This window comes from Exophiala dermatitidis (genome assembly GCF_000230625.1).
Source record: "Exophiala dermatitidis NIH/UT8656 unplaced genomic scaffold supercont1.2, whole genome shotgun sequence".
In the NCBI taxonomy this organism is placed as follows: domain Eukaryota; kingdom Fungi; phylum Ascomycota; class Eurotiomycetes; order Chaetothyriales; family Herpotrichiellaceae; genus Exophiala; species Exophiala dermatitidis.
Window position 1 is genome coordinate 3,783,740 of NW_008751647.1, and position 22,307 is coordinate 3,806,046.

Sequence of the window (22,307 nt, forward strand, 5' to 3'; positions counted from 1 at the left end):
CCGCCCTACTTCGATGAGATGGGTCGGCCGCACAGACATGGAATGACAGTCGCCGAGCCGCCCGTGTGTTCTGGGTGCCGTGTTGAACCAGAGTCTCTGAAGAAACTGGAGCAACATGTCCGAAAAGTGCCAGACTTATATCCTGGTAACGAACAGACTACAGCCAAAGCACCTGCTGGCCTTTTGGACGGTGATGGATCGAGGATATCGCTGACCCATCCACTCAGTGCCCAAGCCAACGAGATCGGACCTTCGCAGGATAATGATGTTTACAGGCCAATGCCGCCTTGGATGTCGCTGTTGCCGTCCGTTCGAAAATCAAGGAATGGACAACCAGAAGAGCAACATCAGGAACAGTGTGAGCGATCAGCAGGTGAGCGACAACGCTTCCGTCGCCGGTCAACGTTTCCGTCGGTGGATGCGACCAACTCATCAACCCCTTTTGCGACGCCTCCTCAACATCCCGTTGCTGACGTCTTGGACCTCCCTACCATGAGTCACGGTTGGGATGGGACGACTGCTCTATCGTTGAGCCGAAGCCTTCTCGATTCCAGTCAGCCATCCAAAGAGTCATTTACTTCCGCGCTGTCAAAGCAGCCTTCAGTCAGTGGGTCATCCTCGTCGTCAGCGACGGAGGACAGAAACTTGTCCAACCAAGCTATAACAAGCTCTGACAACAAGGACCTCGTACCACCTCTGTCGTTGCATCCCCAACCTTTTGACGAAGCAACCAGTCCCTTCCCGCAAATCAATCACCGTCAATCCCCGTTCGTCATGTCGAGGCCAGACCAAGCACCGAGCCAATTTCCAAGCATCCAACTGAAACCGATCACCCCCATCTACAGGCGCAGATACTCGTCGCGCAGACAATCTACCACTTCAACCACAGCGCCGGCCGGGCTGACTATTCCAGACCCTACAGTGAATGCTTCGGCCTCCACTCCTAAGTTACGACCCTTCGGATTGTCCAATAATGTCCCTATTCCAACACCTCGCACCTCGATATCGGCCCTGGCTCGGGACAAGAACCAGATCCCAGTTTCCACTGGCACCAAAGTTGCACCGCCGCCGCCTTCGCCGTTTTATAAAGAACTTTCTGGATTCTTTGCCACCCGCGCGGCGAGGGGGAAGTATATACTGCCCAGTCGCGTTGGTGGAGAAAAGCGTGCCAGATAGAGATGGATCACACGGTGATGTGAAGCACCCGAGAACAGAACAGTGGACTTGAAAGATCACGGCACCAAATAGCTTAGTTTGGCATACAGATAGTAATAGTAGAAGCAATAGTAGGAGTAGGAGCTCAGCACGCAGATGAACTCTTCCATCTCAAATTGATACATGCCCAAACTCGCGCTCAAAACCCACACCACGCCCAACTTCCGACGGCACCAGTCCAGTTCGGTCCGGTCCAGTCGATCCCAATCCAATACATTCCCGCCCAATTTCCTGCCGCAAAGCAAAATCTTGACACTGTATCTCTGGGGAACATGATGACCGTGTCGAAGAGATCAGGTAGCTAGGTAGCTAGGTATTCTACCTAACCACTGCGTTACCGCGCTTGATCAGCATCAATATCTCGCCATCAACCAGAGTCTTCTCTTCTCGTCGCCAAAGCCACGACATTTGTGCATCAAACTGTCCAGGACGGCCAGGTAATCGTCGACGACGGCGTAGCCCAGGGCACGACGGAGGATCTTGTCACGATCCAAGGCCTTGAGACTCTTTTCGAGCGTGTTGGGCAGCGGGACAGTGATTCCCAGACTTTGACGGTCACGGTCGCCAATCTGCGTAGGATCACCTAGACAGTCTTGGATGTCGAGCTTCAAGTCGTGGCGGAGACCATGGAGACCAGATGCCAACAGGGCCGCCATGGACAAGTAGGTGTTTCCGATGCCGTCGATAGTCTTCAATTCGAAATGCCCCGGTCCACATTTACGTAGTGGGACTTCTTTGTTCTGCGTGCCCCAGCACACGTACTCGCCGCCGGCCCAGATTCCAGGCCGTACGCGCTCGTACGACTCTTCGAGAGGCAGCGTGAACGCCAGCAAGGCCGGCAGATGGTCCAAGACGCCGGCGAGAAAGGGTGCTTCGTACCGCTCCACCGTGTCGCCGGGCCCGTTGATGCTGAAATGCGCGTGGTTCGCGCTACCACATGTATATTCGTATGGACGGGGGTAGCACGTTGCTTTCAGGCCGTGGCGCTTGGCGATGTTGCGGATCACGTCTTTGGTCTTGAATAGCATGTCGACTGCCCTGACTGGGTCGGTGGGCGGCAAGGGAAATTCCCATTGTCCCGGCGCGGCTTCCGAGTGGAATTGCAGCACGTGAATGTCGAGTTCTGCCAGGTTCTCGACGATTTCTTCAATCATTGGCAATATCTCGAGTTGTTGGTATGTCATGTTCGACCAGGAGTGGACGGTATGGACGGGACTGAAATCCACAAAATCGGACTTGTCGTCTGTCGGAGTTGGTCGCATGAAGATGATTTCTAGCTCGAATCCCATCAGGACGTTGATTTGGAATTCATTGCGTAATGCGTCCACTTGTGTCTGGAGTAGCCAGCGTGGACATCGGTCCCAATGTTCCGTTGGAGGTCCTGTTTCCGTGTCTGCCATCCACCATGTTTGTACTGTCGCCGAGGGCGACGAGATGCCTTTGTTGAGAGACAGTGTTGACAGATCAGGGAGTAGGTGGAATTGTCCCGTCGCAGAACATCCTGTCGCCGGGTTGTCGTCTTGCAACAGCCTCGTCAGGGCTGTGGTGATGGTTGTGGTCTGCCCCGTCGCCAATTGCTTTCGAAACTGTTGTACTGTCATCATCCGGTTGCGGAGCGTGCCTGTATAATCCAGAAACTGGATCCATATGTACTTGATGCCAGGGTTGGTTTGGATGAAGGTGTCGAACACGGTCAGGTTCTGTGCAAACACAGCTGTCGAGCTCTGGCCTGTCGGGGGGCCTCTGCTGGTCGAGCGGACTCGGGGTGTTGCACCTCGACTTGTGTGGCCTGGTATCAAAGCCGAGGCAGAGGACGATGGACCTGGTCGTGACGAGGACGCACCCCCATGATGGCTTCCAACCGTCGTGCTGGCATATGATCTGAATGACGGTGGTTTAGAACCCCCGTTGACCAGTGTCCGCATGCTGTCGACGGTTTCCCTTCCACAAGCCCGGAGAAGTTCGGGGAATTTGCGTTCCTCGTCAAGCTTGTACAGTTGATTTGAGTTCCAGAACATAATGTCAACGGCGATGTCAATCCCTTGCGCCACCGTGATGTCTCCCGCAGCAAGATACGCGGTAAGTAGTCTTTCCAACGCGTCCCTAAAGTGTTTGTTTGCCAGCCAATACGTCTCCGGGTAGAAGTGTCCGTCCGTGGACCACAGAATCTTGGAGCTGGGAGTCAATTCGAGAGCTTGTCGTAACACCGAGTCCTCCCCATCTCTGGATAGCATGGGAAATACTTCGCCAATGTCGAGCCAAGCGTTGGCATAGTTGGCGGCGAGATAGCCTGCTTCTCGGGTGTATGGGTACGACGAATGCAGAATGACAAAATCAACATGAGGGAAAGCCTCGATCAGAGGTTGCATGTATGCCGGGTTTGCCTTGACCAGGTCGATGTCGGCATCACCCAACCCGGTATGAAATTGGAAGGGTAAGTTCTCTCCATCGGTATCTACCAACTTCTCCAGCACGTCACACACGGCAACCACGAGATAGTCGTTAACTTCCTTCTGCTCAATGCGGTATTTGTGGTCGCGCACCGCCTTTTGCAAAAATTCGTGAAACGATTGCAGAAGGGTCGATTCGGTCAGTGACTGATGCGGACGAAAGTTCTTTCGGCTTTCCAGCCCAATGTCTAGCCCTGTCCGATAGCAGATGACAGACTTGAACCCACGGACATCCGGGTCATTGGCCAACGTGCGGATCTGGTTACGGAAGACTGTGTTGAAGCGAACAAGAAAGCTCTCGGTCTGACTGATGTCCCAGTCGGCATCGAGTCCCACTCTCATAAAGCCCGCCGCGTGGGCGAGATGCTCGAGTAATTCCGCTGCAATGGCTTCGATCCTCACTATTCTCGACACAGTGGGGACAAAATGTCTGTGCCACTTAAACGGGTGTATGATCTCGGGAGACAGTCCGTCATCCATCATTATGGCATGTGTTCCCGCAAAGGATCTTTGTATCAGGCCAGGGTAGTCTCTGCGAACCCATTCATACCGCGCCGCCTTTACATCTTCCAGTGTTTCGGGACATTGGTAAAACTCGGCCAGCTGTCTTATTCCGCGCATATGAGCCAGACTGGAATGCACATGGTCGGTCAACGCATGACCCTGCGCCTCCGAGGTAATGCATTCGAACGGGTATTCCGGGCTCCCGTACGCATTCTCTTCGGTCAGGAGGTTGTGCGCATGATTGTCAATCAAGGGAAACGTCTGAATTATCTGCTGCAAGTCTTGGATTCCGGCGCTCTCGAGGTCGCGGATACGGTGAAGGGTAGGATAAAAGTCAGGTTGAGGAACCATTGTCGATGGGAACGGACAATGGGCGCGTGTCGAGGACGAGGTCAACCATGCAACTCAGGTCGGTTGGTTTGAGTCTCTGGAAAATGGACGGTTAGGACCTTATCATGCTGCTGGGGAGCAGATTGTGTGATAGACCTTACTTGAAGCGGTGATCGATGTGATTCGGCAGAGAGTGTGATTCAAGGGTCCGTTGCTCGATTGAAGTACTAGAGTTTGGTAGGGCGGTTTCTCAGTGGCTTAACGCTGAATTGTCACGCAATAAAGTTGTGCACTGATATCTTTTTGTACAGGATGGAGGGTGACTGAGAGGTTCGACTGGACGACCAGGTGATGCGAGAGGGAAGACATGATAGTGAAATTGCAGACAGGCATCTATTGTTGACTTTCCTCTCCAGGCTTGGGACGAAAATCAGTGTATACCTTATGTAGCGAACTCGACTACGACGACTCGGAGCTCAACCGCGGGAGAGGGTTGAGCGGAGCCGAGAGGAGACGATGGGGCGGCAGTTTGTACACAGACACAGCAGCAGCTACAATTAGTGGGGTGGCAGCGGCCTGTGGGCGACGCGGCCCCCTACTCAGCTCAAAGCCAACAGGCCTAAGGGGCCGAGGGGGCCTGGGAAGCCTAAACACGGGGCTGAGGCAAGTGAGGCTTAGAGTACGGGGTCAGCTTCATCGGCTCGGTCCGTAGGCGGAACTGAAGCCTGGACAAAAGCATTAGAGAGCCACTTCCAGGTTGTTAGGGGCATCTGGTGGTCCCTGCTAGTGACCGTGAACCCTGAGCGCACCCGGGGTTGCAAGGCAGTACTGTACCAGGAAAACTGCCCGTGCGTCCATTTTTACCCACAACATGACGTTGAAACAATCTCGACACAATTCTTTGGCCACTACTAGGAGGAGACTATAAAATCCATATCTACAACTAGACTGTCCACCCCATAGCGTTGCCATGCCCCCTGCTGCTTCAGCTTCCTGACCATGTCGATCTTCGCACGATGCCACGATGCCTCCCGCGCTCAAGAGATCATTGAGTAGCACAAGCCGTTCCATCAGTCCGCCGCCGATCCGCAGGAAGATTTCACCTGGACCTGGACCTGGCACTGGCACTGAACCGGCACACGTGGCAGACCACGTTCGAATCTTCAGTTGGAATGTCAACGGTGTCGGACCGTTACTGCAGAAACAGCTCTCCTTCAGTCCGGGCGGTCTCTCGCCGCTCAGATTGTTCTTGAGACGCCATCGCTGGCCTCAATTCCTATGTCTCCAAGAAGTCAAGATAAGTGCCAAAGACACGGCTACTCAAAGACAACTGCTACACGCCGCAAATCAAGGCCATGGTTTGGACGATCCTACTTACAACGTCCATTTCTCCTTGCCCCGGGACAAATACAATGCCACGGGCTTCGGTGGAAAGGTACAGGGGGTTGCCACTCTTATCCGAGAAGATTTCGCTCCCCAAGTCCGGGTTACCCGCCGGCCCGATTGGGATTTGGAAGGACGAGTGCTGATACACGAGCTGGAAGCTGATGTGGTCGTGATTAATGGTTACTGGGTGAACGGTACATCCAACCCCTATCGCGACCCTCAAACAGGCCAGGTCGCCGGCACTAGGCACGACCACAAATTACGCTTCCACCAGCGTATGCTGGAGGAGGTTATTCGGCTTCAAGAGCAAGGCCGCCATGTTATTCTCATTGGGGACATGAATATTGCTCCAGCAAGAATCGACGGCTATCCCAATCTACGAACGTCGCCGCTGCAGCACGTTAAAAACCGGGCCGACTTCAATGCCAAGTTCTTCACAGATGAGAACGGCATGCGTGGCATTGATATTTTCAGACACATCCATGGCGACACCAGGAAGTACACCTACTATCCCCGTGGGCCTCGCTGGGGTGAGAGCTGTGATCGAGTCGACTTGATTGTGGTGAGCCGCTCATTGGTGGAAGATGGCTGCATCACTGGCACCGACATATGCGATTCCCCTCTGGATCGCGGACATAGCGACCATGTTCCACTCTGGATATCCGTTGACTTTGCTAAGCTACAATCACGACAGCGCGCCGTCAAATTTGAAGGCAGAACAGGTGTGAGGACGGACAGCCACTGATCAGTTTCTATGTCTAATGCCACGCCCTGACGGAGAGGAAAATCAATGATCCGCCAAATCCAACTTCCGATGCCGGGAGCACGTGCCAGGTGACCGCTACACTTCATCCCATCGACGTCCGACCGCCACCATCGTTGACTGACCATGAGAGACTCTACTTTCTCCTCTTCTCGCGAAGCGAGAGTTATGTATTCATTACGAAAGTAGCGATATCTTGAGCGTCTCGTACCATGGTCCGGTCGAGCGTAAAAACCAACGCCTTCCACGATGTTGGCCCTCAAGTCAATGCGGATGCCAGCCGCGGGGACGGAGCACGCAACAACCATTGAACAACTACCGCCAGAGATCCTGGACATTGTCGCGCACAATCTATATGACTCTGGGTTTGGCCAGATTGATATCTTGCTGCCTTTCTCCCTCGTCTGTCGTCGCTTTCGTCACTCGTCTCTGCCCTTCCTCTTCAGCAGCGTCTCGCATGTTATCCGAGACCGCTTAGACCAGAAGGAAACTGGTATTCTTCGTCGCCTCATTAACCATCCCCATCTCCTGCGGCATGTCCGAACCCTTCATATTCACCGACCTCCTGAACTCACGAGGTCGGTACAGAGTCCAGAGACTATCAACACCCAACGTCTCGGTCTAGAGCACACATGGTCGGATCTACGAGCCCTCCAAGTCTGTCTGTTGTTGATGCCTGGACTTCGGCGCATCAGGTATTGCCACTGCCGGGTGCCCTTTCATACTGATATAGGGCCATTCCTCTCGATTGTGGTGTACTGACCGGCGCTAGGCTAGATTGTTCTGCCGCTGCGGCTTATCAGATAATCAAAATACTTCCACATGGTCATATATACGAGATCATTCTCGACCATCTCTATGCCTCGCCAGACTGCCCGGACACGATTGAAGCTACCGCGAACCTAGTGTCGGCCGCTGGATGCCATGAATTGGCACTTGGAACCTTCGGTGAACTATCCGAGCAACATGATTTCACGACCACAGCCATCTACGACACCATTTTGAGAGCATCTGCGGTCAATCTCCACATGTCGTGGCTTTTCCATGGACAGCAAACCACCCAAAAACAACCAGACGAGGCTGTTGTTGACCCTTGTTTTGTGGCCAATATCCCTTCTTGGACGGAACTCCATCTCGTGATCCGACGTGCGCTGCGGTCTAACCATCACTCTCCTCGCGATCTCGACCTTCCGCTCGTTCCATGGAATAGTCTACGCAGACTCTCAATTCTTTGGGAGTACACAGTGCCCGTGAATCAGTTCATACACGATGTTGCTCCCCAACTCACCAATCTTCAGGCCCTCCGTCTCCGTGCCGCTCATCACCGACTTTACCACCCAAACTGTCGACATAATGGTCCTACGACCGGCCTATTTGCAGATGCTCCTCCTGTTCCGCCTTTCCGTATCAACTATTCAGTGATGCGGGAGCTGCGAGAAGTCGAGATTGACGGCATCTGCAACCACATACCCATCACGGCTCTGGTGGGCCCGAAACTCCGACGGTTACGCCTCCACTGTGAGGATTCACTCTGGTCTGTCTGCAGTGCAGAGAGTCAAAGAAGCCATTTCGACATCCTTGTTGCGGCCAAAATTGCTCCTGATCTAGAGCAACTTGAACTCGATGTGGGTTACATCACAAATTTGTGGCACCCGACAGCCATTCCGGGCGTCGATCTCGACATGGAACAGTATGCCTTTCTGAACGCCATTTGCAAGTTTCGCCAGCTGCGGTTGCTCCGACTCTATCCCCCATTTGTGCCGAAAGATGCCCCTCGGTTCAGCCGCAGTCCCATGACTTGCATCCCGGTCTCTGATGATCAGGCCATTAGAGTGTTTGAGCATCTACGGACACAATGTCCATCATTGCAAATGTTGTCGCTCGCTGCCATCCCGTCCTTTGTCAACATCCATACCATGTGTTGGGAGGTCAAGCGGCAAGGCGAGAAGACCATTTTGACCACGAAACATCGGGCCAGGAATTATCAGCATCGTCAAGTCTGGGTCGGGCAGCGGAGGATCAGCAGTGAAATTAAGAGGTTTAGTACCCCGCGGAGATATCTGCCGGACTCAGACTGCTGGACATTGACTCGCGACGATGTCCATGACACTGTGCCACCGATGAGATGACCTGACGAACGGGTACGTGGGGTGGTGCTTAAGGCACAGAATGAGGTGATTCAACGTTTGTACGATTGGAATACTGTCTACAGAACGACGAGCGTCTCTGCGAAAGGTCGTCTTTCTCGCAGGTTCACGAATATCCTCTCGGAAATTCATCTGAGCCGTGCACAGGCCTGATTTCATGTGGAAAAGCTTAAAAGCGCATTTCATTAATTTTCAAATTTTCGGTACCGCTCTTTGGGCTTATCTAATTTGGTTTCCCATCGGCGTCCTGGTTTCGCGGTTCACCGTTGATGCCGTAGCCCCGAGTTTTCTCAGCTGGTGTAAGACTTGTTGTGGTTAAGTTATCAATATTGTCCGTCGATGGTAAAAGTGCCAGTCTTTGAAATGAGGTATTCGTTCACAGCAACCTCCTTGCCAGACTCCTTGCCGTACCCGGATTCCTTGATACCGCCGAAGGGGGACTCGGCCGCGGAAGAGTTTCCAGTATTCTGTTCACAGTGTTAGCAATAATACATGGCAAGTCGTTGTGGAAGAACAGAAACAGATCGCACTCACCAAACCGATCATGCCAGCTTCCAAATTCTCAAACATTCTCCACAGGCGGTCGACATTCTTTGTGAAAGCATAACTAGCCAGACCCATCGAAGTGTCATTCGCCATGCGGACGGCCTCTTCTTCGGTCTCGAACTTGAAAATCCCCGTGACCGGAGCAAAAGTCTCTTCTCTGCTGAGCAACATATCGGGCTTCATATCGGTAAGAATCGTCGGGTCCATGAAATACCCTCCGACACCTTTACCCTCGCCAGCACCCTCTTGAGCAGTAGCATTCTTATACGGTTTACCCGTGCCCAGGACAAGTTTCGCGCCCTTCTTGACTGCATCCTGAGCCTGTTCCTCTGCCTTTGCGAGACCCCGTGGCGTCGTGACGGGACCCATGGTAGTTCCCTTTTCGGCACCATGGCCAACCTTGAGCGTCTGTTTGGTCTTTTCAACCAACATATTCGTGAATTTCTCATACACACCACTCTGGACATAGAGTCTGTTAGCGGTGATACAGGCCTGGCCGGCATGGCGCCATTTGAGAGCCATGAACTGCGCGAGCGCCTGGTCGAGATCGGCGTCGTCAAAGACAATAAAAGGACAATTACCGCCTAGTTCAAGGGTGCATTTCTTGAGTCCCTTGGCACATAGACCCGCGACCAATTTGCCGACGCGCGTGGATCCCGTAAACGTCACTTTCTTTACGAGCGGATGGAGAATCATCGCTTCGCTGAGCGGCGGGGTGTTTTCCAGACTTGTCGTGAGAACATTGAACACACCGGGTGCGAACCCGGCTTTGGTCGCCAGGTGAGCAAGAGACAAACATGTCAATGGTGTTTCTGGGGACGGCTTGACTACCATTGTGCAACCGGCCGCGAATGCCGCGCCTGCTTTGCGCAGGATCATGGCGATGGGGAAATTCCATGGAACAAGAGCAACAGCCACCCCGATCGGCTGCTTGATCACGAATGTCCGTCGATTCGGCGCCGCGGGCACACTCACTGTTCCGGTGATTCGCTCCGCTTCGCCGGCGAACCACCATGTAAACCCCAAAGAGTAGTCGAGTTCGCCGTATGCTTCGGCCAACGGTTTGCCGGTTTCGTAGGTCAAGATCTTGGCCAGGTCGTCTTTCGCGGCCGTGATCAATTCGTGCCATTTGAGGAGCAGTTGGGCTCGTTTGCGCGGGTTCAAAATGCTGTATTCTTTGAATGCCCGCTGGGATGATTGGATTGCTGCGTCTACGTCTTCGGCTCCATTGTCAGGGCATGATGCCCATGCCTTGTCGGTGCCTGGGTCGACGACTTCAAAGCGCTTGCCGGATTTAGAGCCAACCCATTCACCGTGTACGTAGGACTCCGTGTGGAACAGGTCCGGGTCGTTGAGGGTGAAGGGGAGTTGTGCTTGAGGAGCCATTGTGATGGTAGTTTAGTCACTGTTGTTGCGAATGAGTAACGAGTATGTGTATGGCGCCCAAGCGTGGGAAGAAGGTGAAGAGAAGAGCAGAAATGAAAAGAGAAAAAAAGGGAGAGTCGGTATTATTGAACACCACGGATCCCGGCTATCCACCACTGGAAGAGGGAGATATAAGTGTCCTCTCTCGTGTTCAGCGGTTGTGATTCTTCCTCGGGCGTTTTGCGAGCAACCCCGCAGTCGAGGGGTGGTGCTGGTGCGTCCCTCATTTTGTGTGCCGCTGCTTGACCCAGAGGCATGGACCCGGTCAGCGACTCAGACTCATCTTGCTCCGGATTGGGACCCTGCTCTCCAACCATTCGCCCAAGTCGTCCACTTGCGTCTCGAATCCGCGGGCTGCTGGGGAGACCACAAACTCCATTGGTCGTCCATCTCCGAGATGCATGAGCCGAATCCCCGATGCCGGTCCGGAGTGTCCCGCATCTTCTTCCGGGGTAAATATCACAATACTAGGACCACCATTACTACTAATGACATTGTACATACTACTAGCGAGTAGGTACTGGGAGTACTAGGTGTCCTCCGGGACTATCGCAGAACAGTCTCAATACAAAATGTGAAGGCTCGGGAGGGACAACGCAATAATGCTAATTAGTATGGTAGATGAGACTGGCGAATATGGACATGATCAAGATGATAGATACATGAGACAAATCTTCTGTTGTTACACTCAATCCGTTCCAGTTCTACTCCTGCCATATGCACCACCCGCCAGAACCGGTTTGGCCGGATCCCATGGTCCAATCACCACGTTTTTATATCTTTGCAATCCGATCAACCACCATGAACAACCGCCCATGACAAAAGCCGTGCTGAGCCCACCAACCACAAATCCCACCGTACTGCGTAATATCACGTGCCAGATCCAACCAAGACAAAACCCGCAGTCGCCGTATGTGTGAGTATATGATTGGGACAGAATCAAACCCAGTCCGCCCGTGGACATGGCGACAAGAACAAACGTAAGAACAAGGTGAAGCTTAAAGGATTTGTGCCGTAGATGCCGTCGGAATACCGGGAACACCCCAAAAACTTGCATGGAAAACAACGTCAAGCTGAACACAGCTGTGGTGGTCAACAGCCGGGAAGCCAGTACTGTGCTCGCCATCAATGCAGCGTTCGTGGATAGCGAAGACGGGAACGGAGGAGTTCGAACCGAATGATGAGGACGGGATAACGAGGTGTCGACAGTGGAATTTTCGGTTTGTGAAGCAGGAGGACCAGGAGGGTTGGTGGATCTTGCCGGGACATATGTACTGCCATAATCGAAGAAGAAAATGTTGATGATCAGGAGCCAGGTGGCAAGGGCCCAGATCGAGTCGGATGACGTGGATCTGGTTAGAGATTTCAAGATGGGTGAAATGCCCAACAGCGCGAAATATATCAGGCAAGCTGATTTTAGTGTTTTCAATCGAGCTTGATTCCGAGGGGAAATAGACTGTGGTAGGGTCGTAGGAGACTGCGTTGTGGGAGACTGAAAAATGCTGGGTGACTGAGGTGGTTGACGAGATGCTGTAGGGCTGAGATCAGGGAAAGGCTCCATGGTAGAATCTCCCAAAGGGTCAATGGGCGAGATGGACTGGAAGGACGACTTGGACAATGACTGCCCATGTTTGCCTGAGAACTTGGCTTCGTTGTCCTTGACACCAAGATTGGTAGTGGAGAGTTTGAGATTTACTCCACGGCCGCCCAGACTGCCATTTGCGTGTTCATTCATCTGAGAATGTCCATTCATGACCAGTTTGGCGGACCCGGACGAACTGGTGCTTGAGTCATCATCAACGTCGACCGACAATCTGGCGGTGGCCATTAGAGCCGCCATCTCTTCGGCCTCCTCCTCGCCCATCCAACGGTCCCACAAGATCCAACCAGCAACCGTCGCAATCGTGCTGCATGTCACCACCGCGACCGGGGACAGCCGCCCTTGGTAGATGCCCGCATACGCACAGACAAAGATGGCGACTGAGCAGATATGTTGCACAATCACCGTGGAGTCGGCAACAAGAGTCCAGAACTCATATGGTTGTAGTCGCGGATTCCTCTGCAGACGGTCCAGGAACGTCTCGGTATCGGTATAGTTGTCCGGAAACCCATGTTGCTTAATCCATAGGAGTTTCTTCCACACCCGAGGCTGTTTGCGCCGTCGACTGGCCGCCCGTCGCCTTTCTTCGGCTAGTCGTGCCGCAACTGGGGGTATTGCAGGCGGTGCTCGCAAAGATGCGACAGCAGGCCGAAGGGCAGCAGCTGCAGCCGATGCGGCTGCCGAGCCATGAATCTCAGGGACCGGCCGTAGCCGCGGAGGTGAGAATGACTTGAACGCATCTTCGGGGGCAAGACGGTTCGGGTCTGGCGCAAGTCGATTGCCATGCGGTTTCGCCCGGTTGGGATGAGTCTCGACAGGTACTGGGGGAGGGATGGGAGATGGCACTGGGGTCGGTGTCGGCGTCGAGGCGGTACTGGAAGTCGCAGTGGTGGTCGTAGTGGTGGTAGTAGGTGTTGATGGAGGTGGCGGCGCCATGATGCGCCTCGTCTTGTTACCGCAGTATCATTTCGAGTATACCGTAGATCGTGATAGTAGGGTCTATCACGATGTTTGTGCTGTCGCGACCGCTTGAGCGAAGACAGACGCCAGTCGCAATACTAGGCTCATGGTTAATCCAGCGTTGACTTTGGATTGAAATTCTCCCAGTACTACCCCAGACACAGCCTGCCAACTAGGAGCGAGGGTATATCCCGCCGTTTGAAATAAGGAGTAGTTATCATGTATCATTGGACAGCCTCGTCAGTATGGGGGTGGCTGCTAAAGCGGCAACACCTTCATGCCGCATGCTGTGTCTTTCTCTTCGTCGCATTACAACCTGAACCAGTCGGAGAGGGCTTCTATGTACTCGTGAGACAGCATACATGCTCATCTCGCAGGACCTTTCTCCTTTTATTACAGTCACTCAGCATTAGATTGTATTAGACCTTTCAAGAGCCAACGTGCTACATAAAGGGATCGAAAAGCTCAACTCGATGATTGATAGGTTTTCAGGCACAGTGGAATCATGTGCATTGTATTCGTGACTTATAGAAAACATTTCAGCAGCTGAGCCGTAACGAGTCAGATAATCAACTAGTAGTTTGATCTCTGTCGGTCAGGCGAGCTGCTTTCGACCAACGCAACACAGAACTCGGCACACAAGCGTCCCTCAGGAGTCTTCATCTGCGACCAGACCTCGCGCATGATAGCCTCTTCCACACTCCGACCGTAACGCTCTTCAAAGACACCCTTGACCTTCTCCAAATGCTTGCGCTCCCAGTGCATTCGGACGAGGCGAGAGATCAAAAGCTCTGTACGTTCTTTACCCGGCGCCGTCTCAGAGATAGCCTGGTGTAGCAACAAGGCGTCGCGCATGGGCCGGTTGAGAGCGCCGTTCAGGATGTGTGCGAGAGTTTCACCAACGAGGTTGCGCGACTTAGCGATCATCTGCCGGGCAAAGTTGACACGGTAGGTGCGTTCGAACAAGCGTAGGACTTCACGCAGGTGGGCATCGCTGCGCACCACGATGATCTTAATCATGTCGGTTTCGCCACCAGCAGAGTTGAGCGCAAGAGCCAGCTGCTGCACATCCTCCCGGACGAGACCGATGTCGAGGGGTGTTGACTCAGGCATGCGCCTCTCTTCGAGGACTAACAGGACCGCGACACGAAACTTGTCGGCTTTCAGTTCGGTGCGGATGCATTTCTCCAGGTCATCGCTGTACTTTTTGTCCTTGAAGCAGTTTTTAATTTCGCGGATGTCACTGTTGGTTCGGCCCATCAAACTCTCAATCAGTAGTTCCCTTCGCGACGCCCCTCCCTGGTACCATGAGTTCGCCCAGTATGCCTCGCTCTCCCACCGGCCCAGCGCCGTCGCATACATCGCTTTACCCAGATTACCTGGAATTCGCCTCTTGATGTGCTTCGCAATGTTGATTCCCTGGCCGCCGACTTTTGCGTGGTTTTTGTACTCGGCTCGGAGAGCTAAGAGATCATCACTGGACAGGTATGGGAGGATCTGGATCAATGGTCTTGGGTCGGGCGCGTTGCGGGTGCCAGCCAACGCCGCTGCAATGTGCTTTGCATCGTCTGTCGGATCGTAGAATGATACAGTCTTCTTCTTACCCCCAAAGCCGCTGCCTGTAGAAAACACGCTCACACTAGAGCTGGCTCGGTGGCGATTCTTGCCTGGCTCACGGACCTCATAACGAGTCGTTTCGGTTGTCTCGAGGTTGGAGAGCCGGCGCGGTCGCACCTCCTGAGTGTCGCTGCTAAGAAGCGCGCTGCTTCTTTTCTGCTCTTTGTGGATTCTCTCCTTTTCCTTCTGGAGCTGCCGAATCTTGCGTTTGAGTTCAGCATGGGAATCATCAGAGTCGCCATCTAGGGCTAGATCCTGGTCCAGATCGAAATCAGACAATTCTGTATCATCCCTGCGGTTTGCCAATGCTAATGGCGAAGGCATGGGCGAGATAGACTGGTACGTCCCTTTGTATGCTTCCAGCAAAGGCGAAGCCGGGGGCCTTCCGCCACCGTTGGAATCTTGTCTTGCAACGCCCAATGTAGCGGCTCCTAAAGTTGCTCCGCCTACCGCCAGCGCTGACATTCTCTTGGTGACATTCTCAGGAGAGGAGCTATACTTGTCAGCATTATACCGCTTGTCTCGCCGGTCGTAACTGTTGTCGTAGTCCTTTCTTCCTTTTGGTTTACGGTTCTCGTAGTTGTCCTCATAATATCGTTTGTCCTTGGGTTGGCGACGTGGGTAATGGCCGTCGCTGGAATCACTGGCCTGCGACGGCCGCGATCTTTCATACTCCGGTCTTCTTTCCGCGTACTGTGCCTGAATGTTGCCGGGACTTTCCTTGTACCTATGAGAGGCTCCATTGTCGAGCTGTGCGTATTTGAACTGTTCTAACTCGGCATACCTTGCGCCAGCGCCAGAAGCCGACGGTGCGTAACGCTGGTCGGTGCTTGAATAGCGTGTCCGCTGGGGGTCAACAGGTCTAGATTTTGGCTCTGAGGACGCATAGTATCCTCGATTATCGATGTACTTGTGGCGCTCATCTTCAGAGGCACTGTCTTCAGAATGTGCATGGTTCTTCCTCCTGGACTTTTCCCTTCGTCGGTCTGAGTCGCTGTCCGATTTCTTCTTGAGTTTGTCATACCTCCTGTCGTCGTCCGACACCGATATGTCCCGTCTGTGCGACTCTCTCACAGATCGGGATGACACGTATTCATCCTCTTCTTGACTGTCATCCGCATATTTCCTGGAACTCTTAGCCCGCCTGCGCCGATCATCTTCCTCGACTTCCTCGTAATATTTCTTGCTCGAACGGCTGTTAGTCTTGTAATCGGCTTCTTCCTCTGCATCCGATCCGTTATAGGAGTATTTCCGGCTGTGCCGTTTGGTCTCTTGCAAGACCTCAGCTGCAGCCCGATTGTCGCGTGAGTGGGATCTCGAGCGGCTTCTGTCGCGTCCACTGGGAGATTTGGACCTGGACCTGCGGTTATCGCGAACCTCTAGCATTGACATCATGCTGGGGCCTCGGATGGATGCTATGAGTTGCTTTGCGCGGACAAACCGTTCTAAGGCACATAAGAAGTCTACGAGAGGAAGAACAAGCAGGAGAGTCCGCCGCCGATCACATTGGGTCCCATAAGATTAGTCGGCGGGAGCGCGCCATGTTCGATGTTTCAGCCGTAGCTGGACAACCACATTGGTGGCGGCGCCAAATCGGCCCCCATCTGCAGGCACCTCGCACTTCTCATCAAAGGCTGCAGGTAAACCCAATCGACGGAGATGCAGAAACAAACGGCAGACGAGGGGGATGAGCGTTAACTGTAAGCGGTTGGTATTCAGTGTTTTGTCCCCGGTTGAAGCAATCACTGCCTCGACCATCCGCCGCACATGCTACGCACCCACCTTCAAGTTTGGCCCATGCGCAGACCCTTTCTCTTGATGGTACTACCTTACAAGCTTGAGATTCTCCAGAGGCAGTCTTGGAGCGTCACCCCGCAAAAGCCTCCCCTTTCCGACTATCTCTCCGGCACAAGATGCGCCGAAAGGGTCTCATGGGAAACTCCCATGTACGCACGGCACTTTCCCCGCGGTTGAGCACCCCGGATACGACCGGCGGTGCAGCAGCTACATGGTAAGCGATATGTGAGTTCTTCACAAACTAAGGTGGGTGATATTCGACGACCTGGACTCTACAAAGCCTCGCTTCGCTGCCTTCAGGATGTTCTTCCGTCAGTCGCTGCGCTCGTCTTCGGCATTGTTTGCAGGCTATAGGGTTACAGGTCGAAAGTGCACGCGAACGCTTCGAACACTACCTCAATTCTCACTCGAGAATAAGACATGTGTTGTGACCGGTTCAGCGAGAGGCCTGGGAAAGGAATTTCTGACTGCTTTCGCCCTGTCTGGCGCTCGAGGAGCGTGCGTCGACCTGTCGCTCAAGGACTGTGAATCCTCCATCTCATCCATATCGTCACATGTCCAATCGACATATCCCAATGAGTCTGTCCCTGAGTTGCGCGCGTACGAATGCAATGCAACGATAGAGTCGGACGTCAAGTCAACATGGGCCAGGATCGTGGAGGATTTTGGCAAAGTCGACGTCCTTGTGACTGCGGCCGGCATTGTGGACAATGTCGAGGCCGAGAACTACGACTATGCGCGCTGGCGCAAAATGCTCGATGTCAACCTCGATGGCACATTCCTCTTTGCACGCGAGGCAGGCCAGCACATGCTGAAGTACAACATCCAAGGTTCTATCATTCTGGTTGCCAGCATGTCAGCCACCATCTGCGTGCGGCCGCAAAAGCAGGCGGCCTACAACGCTTCAAAGGGAGCGGTACAAATGCTGTCCAAGAGCCTGGCAACCGAATGGGGACCCCGAGGGATTAGAGTCAACAGCCTGAGCCCGGGCTACATGAAGACCGATCTGATCAAGGGATTGTTGGAGCACGAAGGAAAAGAATTGGTCGGATCCTGGGAGAAGGATATCCCCATGGGCCGAATGGCAGAGCCGCACGAGTTGCAAGGCACCATTGTCTGGATGGCTTCCGATGCCTCCAGCTACCTGAATGGAAGCGATGTGGTAAGCCACGAGTCTGGCCCTGAATCCCACTATTTTTGCACTACTGATTATTTCTGCTCCAGATTGTTGATGGAGGGTATACTTGCTGGTAGCGACCGTGGTCTTGAGCGTCGGTCCGGCGTAAAGGGCTGGGAACCAATGCATTTTGGCTATGCAAATGACATTCAGCCAATTCTTCTGCAATCGAAGCCCCTGAGATAAACGATATTATAGTGTTCTTTCAGATTCTTCGTCAGGTTTTGTCGGGCCTGCCATCTCAGTGAGCACAGTCTTCAGGATTTTGATGGTCGGTCCCATGTTTGTCGTTGCACTCGCCGGTGGATTGCCCAGATCTGCTCGCAAGGCTCTCAAGTCCAATACCTCGATGACATGATATGAGCGGACGAGAAGCGAGGGAGGGAGATATGTTGTCCACGAGTCGACTCATATGTATGAGGACGGATGACTTCAAGTCATGGAAACCAGTATTAATTTCACTCCCCGGAGCACGAAAGCGCCAATTAGTGACGACCCGCTGCGGACTGCAGAGTACCTTTTACGCGGCCGTTCCTGCAATTGCTTGCTGCTTCTGTTTCAGGACAAGGTCCCATTCAAACCCTTTTCTACAATAGTATGCAGTGTTGAAATGTTCTAGAATGCTGCAATGCTAAAATAAAAGAAAGCAGTATTATCAGCGGGCTACCATGATAAACTGTGAAAGGCTCGGCCGTAAGCTCGGGTCCGCGGAGGGTCCATGAACAATAATTGTCCAGACTCCACTGCATTTGGAGCCAAGTTCGATCGATACGAAGACACCGGGCGGTCGGCGTATCGATCATCGGATCTGCCTCTGCTCGTCATCATTTCGGGCAATTTTTGAAATTGTTTCTAGACTGTTTATTACATTCCGTTTCCCTTGCCTCTACAGGTCTTTGTCCCTTCTCTATGCGGGCCAGGCACCGGAATACGTCCCTTTCGGTCCAATGCCATCCTCGATGGCGTCTGTAGAGAGGCGCATCTGCACTCAGTGCCTACGGACACGCTCGAGAAGACCAAGTCCTCGGATCGCCTCGTTGCCACCTTTGCTACAGCGGCGGCCTTTCTCCCAGGCCCAATTGCGCGTCGCTTTCGTCCCGCCGACTCCAGCGTCTCTAGGAAAGGCTGTGCCGGCCAAAGAATACAAGAGGACAATAAAGTGGTTTCGGCGACTGGCGTACCTGACTCTGTTCGGGACTGTCGTGTATGTGTTAGATAAGAGATACTATGCGTCCAGCCTCACGCGATGCACTCGGACTTTTGTCGTGGGCCTAACGGCGGCGTTGGACTACAAGATCAATTTCCGCGAGGAACCGTTCATCGGCAATGACATTGGGGATGTGCACGCGCGCAATGCCACCCGGCTGTTCAACCTATTGCGGACAAATGGCGGACTATATCTCAAGATCGGACAGGCGATCGCGATGCAGACGGCCATTCTCCCGCCGGAGTTTCAAAAGATGTTTACCAAAATGTTTGATGACGCTCCGCAAAATGACTGGGCGGACGTATGCCAGGTCATCCGGGAGGATTTTGGTGGCCGCACGCCCGAGGAAGTGTTTGGGGTGTCATTCGACGGTGACCCAGACATGGGAGTCATGGAAAGGAAAGCACGCGCCAGCGCCAGTGTCGCTCAAGTGCATTGGGCGCGATTGAAAGACGGCCGGGAAGTGGCCATCAAAATTCAAAAGAAAGAGATCGCTCAACAAGTCGGCTGGGATCTATGGGCCTTCAAGGTGGTCACACGGATATATTCGTGGTGGTTCGATATCCCCTTCTATTCCTTGGTGCCGTACATCAACGAGCGGCTGTTGCTGGAATGCGACTTTGAGAACGAGGCGAACAATTCCAAGAAGATGGCCGAATTCGTGAGCGGCGAACCGCGTCTACGCAACAGAGTCTACATCCCCAAGGTGTATGATGACCTGACCACCAAGCGAGTCATGACCGCCGAATGGGTGGAGGGCGTGCGTCTCTGGGACAAGGAGGCCATCACTCGACCCTGGCGAGGCGGTTGGCGGAGAGGCAGCCCAGGATGCCATGGTGCACCGATGGACCCGCCGCCTGGATTTGTCTCCGTACAACAACAGCAGCAGCAGCAACAACAGCAGCAAGGTCGCGGCCTCTATGATGAAGAGCTCAAGCCGGACAGGACATGGTGGAAAGGCGCCGACGGCAAAGGCGGGCTGGGGCTCGATGTGAAAGAGGTCATGACCACGATGGTGGATTTGTTTTCTGCTCAATTGTTTCTCTGGGGTTGGGTACACTGCGACCCGCACCCGGGAAACATTTTCATCCGGCGACGTCCCGACGGACACTCGGAGTTGGTGCTGATCGACCACGGCCTATATGTCCAAATGGACCCCAAGTTCCGCCACCAGTACTGTAAGTTCTGGAAGGCCTTGATGACGTTCGACAACAAAACACTCAAAGAGATTGTCAGTCAGTGGGGAGTGAACAACGTCGATGTCTTTGCCTCGGCGACTCTAATGCGCCCCTACGAGGGTGGCGACATGACGGTCTCGACGAGGATCAAGGGACTCAGTGCACACGAGCGCAGGAAGAGACAGTTCGAGATGCAACAGGCGATGCGCAAAGGCGTCAAAGAAATCCTGGGTGACGAGACCAAGTGGCCCCGCGAGCTCATCTTCATCGGCCGCAACATGCGCATTGTGCAGGGAAACAACCAATTCCTCGGCAGCCCCGTCAATCGTATCAAGATCACGGGCATCTGGGCGTCGCGAGCCCTGGCCGAAGACCGCCATCTTTCGTTCGCCGAGCGATGGAAGTATCTTGGCAGCCATATATTGTTCAAGCTGGTCTTGTTCGCCAGCGACGTGTATTTCTGGTGGAGCAAATTGAAGCAGGTGTTGGGCAGAGGTAAGGGCATGGACGATGACATGGAGGAGCAGATGAGGCGCGTGGCCAGGGACTATGGCATCGAAATGAACCACAGTGTTTTCGAGGGCTGAAAATGTCTTAACACACGCACGGATGGGCATTGGCCGTTGCTACTAACTTTGCCAAAACTTTCACCACTACCTAGACAACTCTTAGATCTAGATCTAGATCAGATTATAGAGCACTACTACACTCACAGCACTTTCGTGCTGGGAATGGGAGCGGCATGGATGGCGCATGACAGACTGCAGTTTGCGAATGTGAAAGACATGGAGGGCTACGCGCAGCACATCTGAAATGCGGTTGTGATTTGGCTTGACGTGACTCTACTTGTTTTGTTCTCACAGCGAGTTCGGTATTCTCTACCTTTTTACAAGACTCTCCACCCCTCACACTATCTGAGATACCATCAAGCGGTTCAAGTTGAACCCCAAAAGGAAATCTACAATGATACCTGCGGTACATCCGTGCACCTTAACATCCTCTCCGAGATGATTTATTTCGGGTTTGATGATGCTTTCTTGACTTTGAGCTTGAAAGTTCGCCATTTTAAGAAGGGACGTGAATTATACCTGGTAGACTTGAAGAGAATCTTCCGATTAGTGGAGATATTAGACACCTGGTGGTGCTCCGTCTAGGTAAGCATGTTGTTGTCCTTAAGTTTGTGACAAAATGGGCACCCTACGTGCCAAGCATTATAAAGACGTCGAGGACCGTCTTTCGGTCTCGACTAGCGTCGTACGCTATCGTATAACCTCTAGAAAGTATATAGTCTAACGAGGCCCTAGGCCCCGTTAAAATAGAATAAGTTCTCCGTAAAATTATATTTAGTAGCGGCGACGAGATAGTTCTCTATCTTAAACTAAAGTCTATAAGAACTTCTATACTCTTTTAAGAAGAAGAGAAGTATAGTTAATTATTGAGAAGATCGATACTCTTCTATATAAAGCCGATTAAAGATAAACGAAACCGCCTTAATATATAGCGAAACTAATTAATAAGAAAATTTTCTAGCTCGAAGCTTATCTTCTATATTCGATAAACTTCTTCTAGTTTCGTAGCGAAAACTTACGAGAATTATACTCTTAAAACGATAAATAGCGATAAAAATTTCTTATCGAGAAAGATAAATTATAGTAATAAGTAGTAACTTCTTTTTCTGAAAATTTTAGTCTCGCTATCCTTAGATACTCTTAGCTATAAACGATAGTTTACGAGATAACTAAGATATAGTAATAACGGCTACTTTAACGTCCTTAATTATATTCTATTAATCTAGATATTACGAACGATAATATCGTTAAAAAGCTCGATATATTAATAGAAAAAGAGATATTACTACTAGAACGAACTCTTTATTAGAATCTTATCTAAACTATACTAGTAGAAACTAGATAGTTATCTAGATTTATCTAGATCTACTTATACTATTATAGATAATAGAAAATAATATATTAATTAAAGAAAGATATATAGTAAGATCTCTTAA

The 22,307-nt window shown here is 52.5% G+C and overlaps 9 protein-coding genes across 9 annotated transcripts; 5 read left to right on the forward strand and 4 right to left on the reverse strand.

Annotated features, from left to right (window-relative positions):
* Positions 1–18: 18 nt before the first annotated feature.
* On the forward strand, positions 19–1,176 carry HMPREF1120_02831 (uncharacterized protein; the record flags this gene model as incomplete). The annotated part of the gene is made up of 1 exon (XM_009156877.1): positions 19–1,176. One exon carries the CDS (start codon positions 19–21, stop codon positions 1,174–1,176), a length of 1,158 nt encoding a protein of 385 aa, XP_009155125.1.
* A 56-nt stretch (positions 1,177–1,232) lies between these two features.
* HMPREF1120_02832 (glutamine synthetase) lies at positions 1,233–4,988 on the reverse strand. The gene is made up of 2 exons (XM_009156878.1): positions 4,661–4,988; positions 1,233–4,596 (listed from the first exon to the last, which is right to left on the reverse strand). The coding sequence occupies exon 2, from the start codon at positions 4,518–4,520 to the stop codon at positions 1,569–1,571; it is 2,952 nt and encodes a 983-aa protein (XP_009155126.1). The 5' UTR covers positions 4,521–4,596; positions 4,661–4,988; the 3' UTR covers positions 1,233–1,568.
* Positions 4,989–5,523: 535 nt separating this feature from the next.
* Positions 5,524–6,630, forward strand: HMPREF1120_02833 (exodeoxyribonuclease III; the record flags this gene model as incomplete). Its single annotated transcript, XM_009156879.1, has 1 exon — positions 5,524–6,630. The coding sequence occupies one exon, from the start codon at positions 5,524–5,526 to the stop codon at positions 6,628–6,630; it is 1,107 nt and encodes a 368-aa protein (XP_009155127.1).
* A 267-nt stretch (positions 6,631–6,897) lies between these two features.
* Positions 6,898–8,755, forward strand: HMPREF1120_02834 (uncharacterized protein; the record flags this gene model as incomplete). Its single annotated transcript, XM_009156880.1, has 3 exons — positions 6,898–7,343; positions 7,421–8,645; positions 8,693–8,755. 3 exons carry the CDS (start codon positions 6,898–6,900, stop codon positions 8,753–8,755), a joined length of 1,734 nt encoding a protein of 577 aa, XP_009155128.1.
* Positions 8,756–8,819: 64 nt separating this feature from the next.
* On the reverse strand, positions 8,820–11,079 carry HMPREF1120_02835 (succinate-semialdehyde dehydrogenase). Its single transcript, XM_009156881.1, has 2 exons — positions 9,330–11,079; positions 8,820–9,262 (listed from the first exon to the last, which is right to left on the reverse strand). The coding sequence occupies exons 1-2, from the start codon at positions 10,725–10,727 to the stop codon at positions 9,119–9,121; spliced, it is 1,542 nt and encodes a 513-aa protein (XP_009155129.1). The 5' UTR covers positions 10,728–11,079; the 3' UTR covers positions 8,820–9,118.
* Positions 11,080–11,354: 275 nt separating this feature from the next.
* HMPREF1120_02836 (phosphatidylinositol glycan, class C) lies at positions 11,355–13,486 on the reverse strand. The gene has a single exon (XM_009156882.1). The coding sequence runs from the start codon at positions 13,300–13,302 to the stop codon at positions 11,455–11,457; it is 1,848 nt and encodes a 615-aa protein (XP_009155130.1). The 5' UTR covers positions 13,303–13,486; the 3' UTR covers positions 11,355–11,454.
* Positions 13,487–13,728: 242 nt separating this feature from the next.
* HMPREF1120_02837 (uncharacterized protein) lies at positions 13,729–16,703 on the reverse strand. The gene has a single exon (XM_009156883.1). The coding sequence runs from the start codon at positions 16,336–16,338 to the stop codon at positions 13,900–13,902; it is 2,439 nt and encodes an 812-aa protein (XP_009155131.1). The 5' UTR covers positions 16,339–16,703; the 3' UTR covers positions 13,729–13,899.
* A 338-nt stretch (positions 16,704–17,041) lies between these two features.
* HMPREF1120_02838 (gluconate 5-dehydrogenase) lies at positions 17,042–18,103 on the forward strand (the record flags this gene model as incomplete). Its single annotated transcript, XM_009156884.1, has 1 exon — positions 17,042–18,103. One exon carries the CDS (start codon positions 17,042–17,044, stop codon positions 18,101–18,103), a length of 1,062 nt encoding a protein of 353 aa, XP_009155132.1.
* Positions 18,104–18,876: 773 nt separating this feature from the next.
* Positions 18,877–20,889, forward strand: HMPREF1120_02839 (aarF domain-containing kinase; the record flags this gene model as incomplete). Its single annotated transcript, XM_009156885.1, has 1 exon — positions 18,877–20,889. The coding sequence occupies one exon, from the start codon at positions 18,877–18,879 to the stop codon at positions 20,887–20,889; it is 2,013 nt and encodes a 670-aa protein (XP_009155133.1).
* Between the last annotated feature and the right edge of the window lie 1,418 nt (positions 20,890–22,307).